At 33.4% G+C, this 11,541-nt stretch overlaps 1 protein-coding gene across 2 annotated transcripts in view; it reads right to left on the reverse strand.

The window, feature by feature from the left end:
• The window catches only part of LOC148606426 (ATPase MORC2-like), a 58,432-nt gene that overhangs the window by 12,466 nt on the left and 34,425 nt on the right, over positions 1-11,541 (reverse strand). For both annotated transcript variants that reach the window (XM_088544646.1, XM_088544645.1), the window contains 4 exons: positions 11,189-11,383; positions 6,385-6,469; positions 5,661-5,703; positions 4,791-4,880 (listed from right to left, as the gene is read on the reverse strand). In XM_088544646.1, the coding sequence (XP_088400772.1) occupies positions 4,791-4,880; positions 5,661-5,703; positions 6,385-6,469; positions 11,189-11,383 (413 nt within the window). The remainder of the gene's footprint in view (positions 1-4,790; positions 4,881-5,660; positions 5,704-6,384; positions 6,470-11,188; positions 11,384-11,541) is intronic.

Consider the following 11,541-nt stretch of genomic DNA (forward strand, 5'->3'; position numbering starts at 1 on the left):
TCAATCAGAAAAGGACTGACGATATAGTGATGGTAATATTCCTTTAAAAAATACTTTCATACAACTTAAGAATTTGAATAGAAATTCCTACCATTTATGAACAAATTTCAAAAATTGGTTAATAGTCTGGCATAACTTTAAGAAAAATAAATGAATGTATTTTTTTTCTTTATCACATGTTTTTGTGAGGTAAACTGACGCCTAGTTCCAAATATTTCATTTCAAACATATGGTTAAAGTAATATTTCAAGTACACACTTTGCAATTAACAATTGATAACTACATTTGATTATGCATAAAATGCTTAAAACATAATGAAATCCATTTTCTTCCTAAAAGAAATACTTCTTGATTTCTAAGATAAAGTGTAAACACAAAACAGCACTAGAGAACCAGTGTAAAGAACATTCCTTATCTCAATAAAAACAATTTCTGAAGACGGCTAAGAAATCCAGAAATGAGCAATAAAAAACCTTCAAATGCAAAGAAATAAAACACCAACCCTTTAAATCGTAACAAATCTTAAACAGCTGTAAAAAATGTGACAACAAATGCAACGATTATCACTTTGCCGTACCACCAACTTTAAAAGACGACAATGTAAGGTAATTGTTTTATATTTATCTCGCGAGCACATCCTAATGGGCTGTGAAGACAATTTATTTTTACAACTCTCTGCCATTTTCAAACCGCGATAGTAGACAGTGAAAGTGGACACCTTTTCCGAGAAATTTCACCAGAGATTGATAATGTTTACTGTTTTACTTATCATTCCAGTGGTAATATCTTACAAGTTAGCTGTGAGCTTCTGTGTATTTTTACGACTAATGGCCACCATAGGGATTTTGGAATTTATTTCTTGTTAAGTAATTAAATATTTATGGGTTGCCTTCATCTAGCACAGTCATAAATTCAAGTGTTGAGACCAAATTCTATTTTATGGTAGGCTTTATTTACCCAAAGGAGCATTCATTGTAACTTAATTTACAGAAAATAATAAGAGAGTAATTTTGCAGCAACATTAATTTTCCTGCCAGCGGAGACTATCGTTATCTTAATTTCTATTTTAACATAGAAAATCAGTATTAGGGGAAAAAAAAAAGAGTACAATGCAGAATTGTTTTACTTAGGAGTTAAATCAAATTAATTACATGTACATGTAACTGAGTTCAAGGATTTCTAATTTTTTTCTTTAAAATTCATTTTGATATAAATATACAATTACCTTCTTTTATGATGAAAAGTTTTTATTTTTCATTTAAATCATATAAAAGTACTTGCAATTCAGTTCCAAGGTTTCTATTTTTTTTTTCGCACAAACTTTGCAGTAAGATAAAAATATAAACATGATTTTCATTTATGATGAAAATAGAAATTGATAAAACAAGCATATACACAGGAAGCTAGAAAATATACACCAAGTTGATAAACAGGTATGTGATTGGTTGAAATTTGATAAGAGCAGTATGGGACAGAGGTAAAACAGTATATCCAATTAATTTGTAGCTGGGATATAATTAATCAAGATATTAATTTCAATTGAACTAAAAAAAAATGACAGCAAAGCACCTAAAAATGATGCCACACTCCCTGTCCTAGCAACCTCACAGTATAAATTATAAAAAAAATTATCAAGCCAGAGGTTGATGCTGCTTCAGTCTCTAATTGATATGGCATACCAATATTAGGGTAGGAAATTCACTCAAACTCTAGCCAGTCCTGAATACAATTTTCAATATATTTACTATATGGCTACATAAATTTTTGCTAAAATTAGCCAGTCACGAACTGGCGGGCAGGGTACTATTTCTGACTCTGTCTATATAAATTATTCTATCAAAATATCAAGTGGCATTAATAGGTAGTTGCAGAGAAGTTGTCGACACACTAACAGACAGACAATATGGTTTCTATAAAGTTTTCCTGCCATTTTACATTTCCGAGATTCCTACAGATTTCACGGGAGAAACAGGTTCTCCTCCAATGCTCATGGGGATTACAAGATTCCTCCATCTGAAATGCTCAGATTTCAGATTTCAACCCATGAGCTTCAGTGAGAGGGTTAAATCCAAAATTTAACTATCAAGAGTGAAGAAATTTTGTAATCCCCGTAAGCATTGGAGAAGAATCTGTTTCTCTCATGAAATCTGTAGGAATCTAGAAAATGTAAAATAGCGGGAAAACTCTCACCAAAATTTAATTACTGGTTGGTGGCTAAAAAGTCACATACATTTTTAATCACCTGCTTAGAAAGGGAGAAAAAAGTATAAAACTGCTTTAAAGCAGAACAATATCATTTTTTAATTATTGGATTCACTAAAAATAGCTGTAATGTTTTAATCATTGTGAAAGATTGTAAGGGGGTAAAATTTTTTATCAATTTATCTAACATTTAAAATTTTCTAATATGAATAAAAAGTGATAATTTAACACTGAATTTTATTTAATCTATGCCAAGTCACAGTAAATGGGAATGCCAGGGGCCTTATGTTCTTTTTCTGATTTACATCCTAGGGCACATCATTATCACTAGTAGTCTACAGATACAGTAATACAGGGTTTGAAATCAGCAGGGGCCCACTCACCAATGGCTACTGAAATTTCTACAGTGATTGTAAGGAAATATACATATTGAGTACCTAAGTTTAACCTTTGGGCTACCAAGCAAAAATTTTATGTCAAAACCCTGTTGGGAAAATATTGGGGGGTGACGAATCCACAATATTATATCGTAACTCCTATTGAAATTTAACCACACATCATTAGTATCACCTTTAAAAGTAGAAATCTTATCAAAACCACAAAATTATGCCCCCACAAAAAAAAAAAATAATAAAAATTTATACACATTAATAGCAAGATCAGTTAAATTAATTATAATCAACCTGGAAAAGAATTCAAATGATTTTCAATTGTAATGAACTATCTAAAAAATTATGATAACAAGTATTCAAATAAAACTTAATAACTACAACATTTGTTGAACAGAAAGATTGCTGAGTTACAGGTTAAACCCATCTAAATCTAGCTGTCAATGACGAACATTTACAAAAGCACCAGCAATATCAGATAATCTAGATACTGATGACAAGGAGAAGTTTTTGTAAATTCTGTTTGAAAAATAACAATACAGACAATTTTGTGTATGTAATCTATTACAAAAACTTCTCCCTCTCAAAGACAAATTGGAGAACTGAGAACAAACAGGGAGAAGTTTTTTCCCATGTCTCCCTCTAGATAAGGCTCTGGCAATAGGTGAAATCATCTTTAAATAAATTTAAATTTCAAAGTAGGTAGATCTAAGAGTTTTTCCGCGTAGTCGGTATTGAGATGTGACATCCATGATGCTTAACCATGGCAACCTAACCAATGTAGCTTACAACCTCGCATTTCATTGGGCAACCGTGAAATTTAAGGCTCCATTGGCGGCATTGGTGTCCGGAATATTTGCTATCACTATTTTATATCAAATAATCTTTTATAAATTGTATAACTGGAAATATTTTACTTGTTCGACCAATAAAATAATTGAAATACAAAACAATTTCACACATTGATCACACAGTCCACCAAATAAAATCTTAAATCAGATTTGGGTATTAACAAAGCGAGAATATATGTTAGCTATCTTTCTTTAAAGATTGTGCTTGTTTTTTAGCTGTTAGTAATGAAATGAATATAAAAATAGGAGATGTGGTATGATTGCCAATGAGATAGTTATCCACCAAATGCCAAGCAACAAACAATTAAACTTCTACAGGTCACCGCAGTCTTCAATGACGGGCAAAACCAATACCATAAAGCAAAGGCCCCAATGAATGATAAAAGACGAATAATTGACCTAATCTACAGAAAAAAACGTAAAATGATAACAATGAACAAAAAAAAAAAAAAAAATGAAAACCACTGGACTCACTTTGATAAAAAAAAAAAAAGAACAACACAGAATTTCTGTGCAAGGTAAGAAACATAAGCCAGAAGAAAGCAAGAACTAGAAGGTTATCAAGAGAAAAACGCAGTAATAAATAAACTAGATGGATGGATATACAGACAGACAGACTGGGTTATTCCAATATACCCCCACACCTTTTTTTGCAGGGCATAGAAAAGATCAAATTGTCTGCAATGAGTTCTGGAAGTTTTTTTTTTTACAACAGATTGTCACAGACGTGTTCTTGTCAAGGGTATTTTTAGAAAAATTCATTTCGAACTTTGTTGATGTGTCCAAACCAGATTATAAGTGCAGACCAGTTTAAGGTTAATTACCAAACACTTCTCATCAATATGAAAAAATAATATCATGATGTTTTATTTTCTATTCAGTCTTCGCCTTTAATTTAATAAATTCTTAAATTGTAACAAAATTTGCATTTTAAGTGTCAATCCCTGTAAGAATCAAACAGTAGGTGAAACATGGTATAAAAAAAACATCATTTTGAGAGTGTTATTTGACTATTTGCACCATCAGAATCAAGGAAAACAGACAAGATTTTCCATATCATGCTGGCATATTGAGTTACAATTTCATTGAAATGCACTAAACATAAACATTTCAAGGGCAGATAATTCTGTCAAAAAAAAAAAAAAACAAAAAAAACCTCATTTTTCTAAGATTCTATTGAAAAAAAAAGCCAGTGATACAGAGATCAAATAATAGTCTTATCAAATAAAGAAAGCACCCTTGAGGGATATTACATAATCAGATTGGTGGGGTTTTGACATGCATCTTTCTGATTTTTCCCACATTGCCTGACTCTTACAAACACATATACTTAAGATATATTGCTCACCATTTATCATACTTGTCTTTAGAATTGTGGTCAAATTTAATTTTCCATTTACTATCTTTATGGTTCACTTTGGACACTATTCCTGTGTACCTAAAATTACAAAATGTTTTAGGACAATCATTAAAAAAAATCTGTAATCCAAACGTTGGCTTCCCTAAGGCTTTCAAAAACAGGTCCTTATTTACCATATACTTTCTTTTCTTGTTTTGTAGCTATTTTTTAACTTTACTTTACTGAGTTATCGGTATTTGGCCAATCGGGAAACAGAATTATGATCAGGTGACTTGTTTTCAAAGAAGAGCATCTTTAAGGTCAAAGGGTAAAAAGTGAAACTATACCGACTGCGTCAGAAAAAGGTAAAACATATTAGGATGCAAGACAATATTTCGATTTGCTAAAATAGGCATGGTTTTTACGGGTTTTTTTTGGTTGTTGTAAGATAAATTTACCCACAATTCTCATTAAATATGTCAGAGAAATGTCCATAATCAAGCTGGAATATGTAACCAACATGATTTCTACTTAATCTCTGTTCTATTTCTGCAAGTCTGATAGTCAGTAAAGATAGAAAACTTTACAAAAGGTAGACTTGCATAACCAGACTTTTCTCAATGTATCAAATGGAATAATTTTTGAATGTCGAAAATTCAAAGTAAACCAGCCTTAAAACTCAAATTCAACATTTTTTTATTAGCAATTTCCAAAAATTAAGCAAGTTCTTCCAAGAAATTACTAGTCTTATACAGCTAATGATCAAACTTGTACATATATCTAAGACTGTTACACATCACCACCAAAGATGAAATGAATATTGATCATAGAAGAGTTTCCAACCAAAGGGAGGTAATCCAATATTTACTTGAAACTTACCATTTATCTTGAACACGAGCTTCCACCTTTGTGCCAATTTCACCTGCAATAAGTAATATTTATTAAAATTTCAGGATTTTCTCCAACTGGAAATAAATGTTGGTAACAAGAGGTTGTCAAATAGACAACAACTACATTTTACCATCATTTAAGGGTCAAAGTCTCGATTTTAGCACCAAAATGGACGCCACAACAGAAGTGATATTTCAAAAAATCAAACTTGACCTTCATTTTGTCATTTGAAACAACATATCCAAATCTGAAACCAATCTGCCAAATACTTTTCTATGTTATTGCAGACAAGGTTTGACAGCTACCATAACTAACAACAGATTTTTCCTTAAAATTATCTGGTTAAAAAAAAAAAAAAAAAAAAAAAAAAGTGCAATAGAACAATATCAAGACAATGTCACAAATATGATTCAAGTAAAAGAGCTGAAAGTGGTTTGGGACATGTTCTTCTCACACCACCAGAAGACATGATCAAGGTGGGCCTCAAATGGACACCTGAAGGAAGAAGGAAGAGAAAAAGACCTTAAATATAACATCGTGCCATTGAAATGAAAGCCAACAACAGAGAGGAGTGGAGGAAGCCTGTCCTTGGCCTATGTGCCAACAGGCATAGCAAGGACAATGTTTTACAAAGAGGTAAAATGACAGTAAACATGTATGGTTAAAATGTGTCTTGTTCTTGTAAGCCACATGGAAGGGACATAACTCTTACTATCACTATCAGCATCATTGGTAGATCCAATATTGTCTTCATCTGTGTCGAGTGATAATACTGCATCAGAATCGTCACAGGATGACTGAAATATAAAAAACTAGCATATTAAAGTACTATCACTATAATATATATCAGCAGTCTTTCACAAAGTTTAAAAATTTCTTAAAGTCAAAGAAGAAAAAATATCTTTTTGTATTTTTTTTTTTTTTAAATGACTGTGAATAACAGTTCTATTATTTATATCAATAAGTGGGAGTTAAAAATAGACAAAATTTGAATTTTATAATGATTATATATACATATAATATATTTTATATAATAAGTAGATGTTTTTATTTCTATCAGTCTTTTTATCTGTGGAAAACTCATAATAAATATTCTCCCATACAGTCTTTTAGAATACTAACTCGGATTACATTTTCCACAGGAAAACAAGATGTTGCCCATAACATCATGCTAAGAATAACCACCTATGGTGAATGAAACGTAGCTATAAAGATAAATGACAAAATCTAAAAAGGGAGGCAATGTAGTAGTCATCGTGCAAGAGCAATATACCAAATATCTCAGCATTTCCTACAATCGAAGCTATGAAATCTGTTACAGAAACAGTGTAACAGACAGACAAGGTGATTGCAATATAATAAAAAATCTGAGAGCAAAGCTCACTTGCTGTACCCCCTGCCCCCAAGAAACCATATAGGAAACCCCACAAGTGATTTAAGTCATTCAAAATGAAAAACAAAATAGGAGGTTACATAATGGGAATAAAGAATGTAATAAAGAATATCAAAGTTTCATCAATTTCCATTTAGTGCTTTCAGAGGAGCTGTGGATTTGAATTTGGGATAGACAAACAGACAAACATATGAATGGATGAACAGACACCATCATCAATATATAACTCCCTCTTTTCAAGCGGGGGGTATAATGAGTGGGGGTATACAGTGACTGGGATTAAAATTTTGCCAATGGGACTATGGCCCCCTTACCCTTCAATTCAATGGAACATTTTCCATTTCAATAGGCCATTCTAAAAAAACATGGGACAAAATTTGGTATAGCAGCTAAGGCTGGCCAAATGTAGATATTGAAGATAGCAGCTAAGGCTACCAAATGTAGATATTGAAGATAGCAGCTAAGGCTGGCCAAATGTAGATATTGAAGATAGCAGCTAAGGCTGGCCAAATGTAGATATTGAAGATAGCAGCTAAGGCTACCAAATGTAGATATTGAAGATAGCAGCTAAGGCTACCAAATGTAGATATTGAAGATAGCAGCTAAGGCTGGCCAAATGTAGATATTGAAGATAGCAGCTAAGGCTACCAAATGTAGATATTGAAGATAGCAGCTAAGGCTACCAAATGTAGATATTGAAGATAGCAGCTAAGGCTGGCCAAATGTAGATATTGAAGATAGCAGCTAAGGCTGGCCAAATGTAGATATTGAAGATAGCAGCTAAGGCTGGCCAAATGTAGATATTGAAGATAGCAGCTAAGGCTGGCCAAATGTAGATATTGAAGATAGCAGCTAAGGCTGGCCAAATGTAGATATTGAAGATCAAATGTAGCATACACAAATTTTAATTTACACTGCAGATCAAACTGTCAAGAGTTAACAATTAATGTGTCAATTGTCACACAAAATCACTTTTCTTTTCTGTAGTTTGAGTTTTTATACTAATGTTTTGTCTAGTGCTTTATCATAGTCCACACATCCCCCATCAGTTAGACCCGAACTTGGCTATTAAAGTAGTTTATCACAAATGATAGGAAAGAGTATATTATTTTTTTGTTTGGCTGCAATCAGATTTTGGAATTTTTTTTGGGTGCTTCAGGACCAGATAACATGACTCCACCATTATCAATATTTTCAATAGGGGGTTCATAATCGTGTCCAGTTGCCAAGATAGTTTCAAAAACAATTGCAGTTTGATTCTGGTTACCATCATTAATATTTTTTAGGCTTTGAAGAAGATAATTTCTTCTGTTTTGGGTGTAGCTTAAAAATATCCTTGGGTAGCATCTTCAATTTCAAATGGGACTGCCAGTCCATGCTTTTCTGACATTGCCAGCACTCCACAGTTTAGTTTAGTTTCGCACTTTTGGCTAGGGATGAAAGAGTAATCAAGGGAACCAAGGTTATAGCGGTAATCAAAAGAATGTAAAATGATATAATGGAAACCGGTACAGTCGACTCCACTTAATCGCATATCGCTTAATTGCATATTTCGGTTATTAGCATAATTTTCTCCTGCACAAAACCATTTCCTATTATTCTATTAGGGAAAAAAACGCTTATTTGCATAGGCCTTGGAGGTGCATTTCGGTTTATTGCATAGAGAATTTTGCCTCGTCCAGGTAAAGACAGGTTTTCCCAAATTCTATTTTAAGCCTTCGGGTCATAAATATGTCAATCATATTTATTGTTGTAAAAACTAGATTATCATCAATCAGGAGGTGTTAATAATGGATTAAAAAATCATGGACATAAAAGACAATATAAATGATTTCTAATTACATTAAAATAAACAAGCACCTAGGTCAACAATGACTTCTGCCGACATGCCGAACATCACCTTATGATGCGGCTTGAGGTTCGGCTTGGGGTATTTTTTGTCCCTATTTAAATTCTTCCGACTGCAAATGATTATCAATGTAAATTTAATTTTCTTTAATGAGCTGAACAGTTTTGAGTGAGCTTGGGTTACTAGGCATAAATATCATACGAAAATTAAAAGTCATTCATTCAGTACAATGTCTAATGAAATTCAACTACCCTAAGGTGCCCCATACTATCCACTCTTCATAGGAATACATCGAGGTCAATGACGCGTATAATACACAACTATCAGTGTACAATGAACAGAGGAATAAAAACACACAGACCATTTCAAAAGTCCAAAAACTGCAAACATTGATGAATATTACACTGAATCCTGCCTGAAATATGAAATATGGGATTTGCTTTCGTAGAAAGGTCAGGAAATTACTTGACTATTTATAGATGAGAAACACGTGGTTTTACTTATAAATACACACAGCGTAAAGAAGGTCAATAAACAAGACAAACACAAAATATATTATTATTTATTGATAAAAGAACAATACAATGAGAAGGTCTATAGCAATTAAATACCAGATCAGAAATGTTGAACAGTGATATCCCTGGTTGATCCACAGTATCGTCGTCTTACCTGAACTCGCACTTCCGGTAAAATCGTAATTTCGGTTATAAGAATAGCCCGGTTATTTGCATAATTTTTACTGGCAAATAGGCTATGCAATTAAGCGGAATCTACTGTATTTGCTATAGTGATTAAAAATGAAGAATCTATTGTTGATAAAACATTTTCTGAAAAAGGGGACTTTTCAAAGTATTTTGCAATGTTTTATATATTTTCGCCCCGTGCAGGTCCGGGTGTTAAAAGAATAGGCCTGCAGCAGCGCTAAGCTTGTCGTATAAGGTGACTAAATAGTGCTCAGAAACCTAGCCGGGGGCTAGGTGCTCTGCCCACAGAGCAACTGAGATGTGTGCCCCAGGTGGTGGAATGGGATACCCCTGGCGTGTTACATGCTGGGGTTGTCAGGCTATAATACGGAAAACCGGACCACAAACCATAGTGGTGCACCGTATTGGGAAAGATGCCACGTTCCTCGCACGTTAAAGAACCCTGCTGTGGTATTCGATAGGAGTAGGAACCTTTGCGCTCCGCCACAGGAGGCTAAATTGCCCGACCTTACCCATCCCCCCTTTTTCCATTGGCAATCAAAATTTGTCGACTCAATTATCCTTGTGACCCATCCTTTCTTTTTTTCATTTCATGTTCATTTTATCATCCATTTCATGTTCATTGTCTGAATATAGCTGAAATATTGCTGCTCGGACGTTAAACCCCAACAAACAAACAAAACAAACATATATATTTTCAATGTTGAAGGGGCTTTTTTCAATGACAATTTGACATCATTGTGAAAGTAAAAGTAAGTCAAATTTTTACCAACCTAAATTTAATAAGTGGATTACAAAGTGAAATAGCTCAAAATCTACTAGTGATGCCCATATGAGGAAGGGGTTTTCGAAGGAAAAAGTTTGGACAGTTTCAGGGCATGTAATAAAAACTTGAGATATTTTGCGGGAAATTTGATATTTTTAAACCTGATTTTATCAATTTTTTGCATATTTTTGCATGGTTTCTATGGTAACCCTATTTGCTGTGGGTAATTTTTTTCCAGAAAATTTTCACTGCACCCTGAAGGCCCTGGTTTGAGCTATTTCTAGATATATAGATTTACAGATACTTGACAATTTTTTAAAGTGAAAAATGTTACAAAGCATCATATTACAAGACAAAAATTAGGCAGTTCTACAATACTGTGGAGTGCTGGCATTATTAAATTATTTTTATTCTATGTTTATTGTTCTCTCAATTGCGTAAGAGATCAAAAATATGTAATCTGAAAAATCGACGAAGTACTATTTCATACCCTGGTCTTCAAATCCCCTCGAAAACATCCGCCTGCAACTAATAAAAACATTGTCAAAAGACACGTTCATGCCTTTTTTACTGTCACAAGTAGTGGACAACACTCCACCATCAATGATGGAAACATAATGGGCGCACATGACACGACATATAAGTCACTAAAGGCACCATTCTTAGAGGAAATGTGACTATGGCACATGGCGCATGGTAATCCCAATCACTGGGTATATATTCAGAATAATAATTACAGATTAATGTACAAAAATGGCAAAATAAAAATGTATGAAAACTTTCCAAGTCTACAGTATACAGTACCTCTACAATATTCCTGGCAGATTTCCTGCCTTTCCTGCTAGGTGTAGAATCAACCTCGGTCTTCGCCTTTTTTGTAGGTATATAATCCTCACTGTCCGAGTCAGGTGTTGACACCTTAGATTTTCTAGACGAGGATGTGGGTGTGACACGAGATGACTGTAAGACAGGTGATATTGATCTTTTACTGGCTAATGTCTGAAGAGATAAGGGAAACAACAAAATTACAGAACACAAATCCCATTCATAATCATGTCAAGTCCAAAATAAATGTGGCAAAATAGATATTACACCACCAGCTGGTACCACAATGGTCCTGACTTAGTACAGGCACTTCAAACGAAATGATGGGACAA

Source organism: Perna viridis, chromosome 9, assembly GCF_037379345.1.
Source record: "Perna viridis isolate PV_CMFRI_1.1 ecotype Kerala chromosome 9, ASM3737934v1, whole genome shotgun sequence".
NCBI classification, from domain to species: Eukaryota; Metazoa; Mollusca; class Bivalvia; order Mytilida; family Mytilidae; genus Perna; species Perna viridis.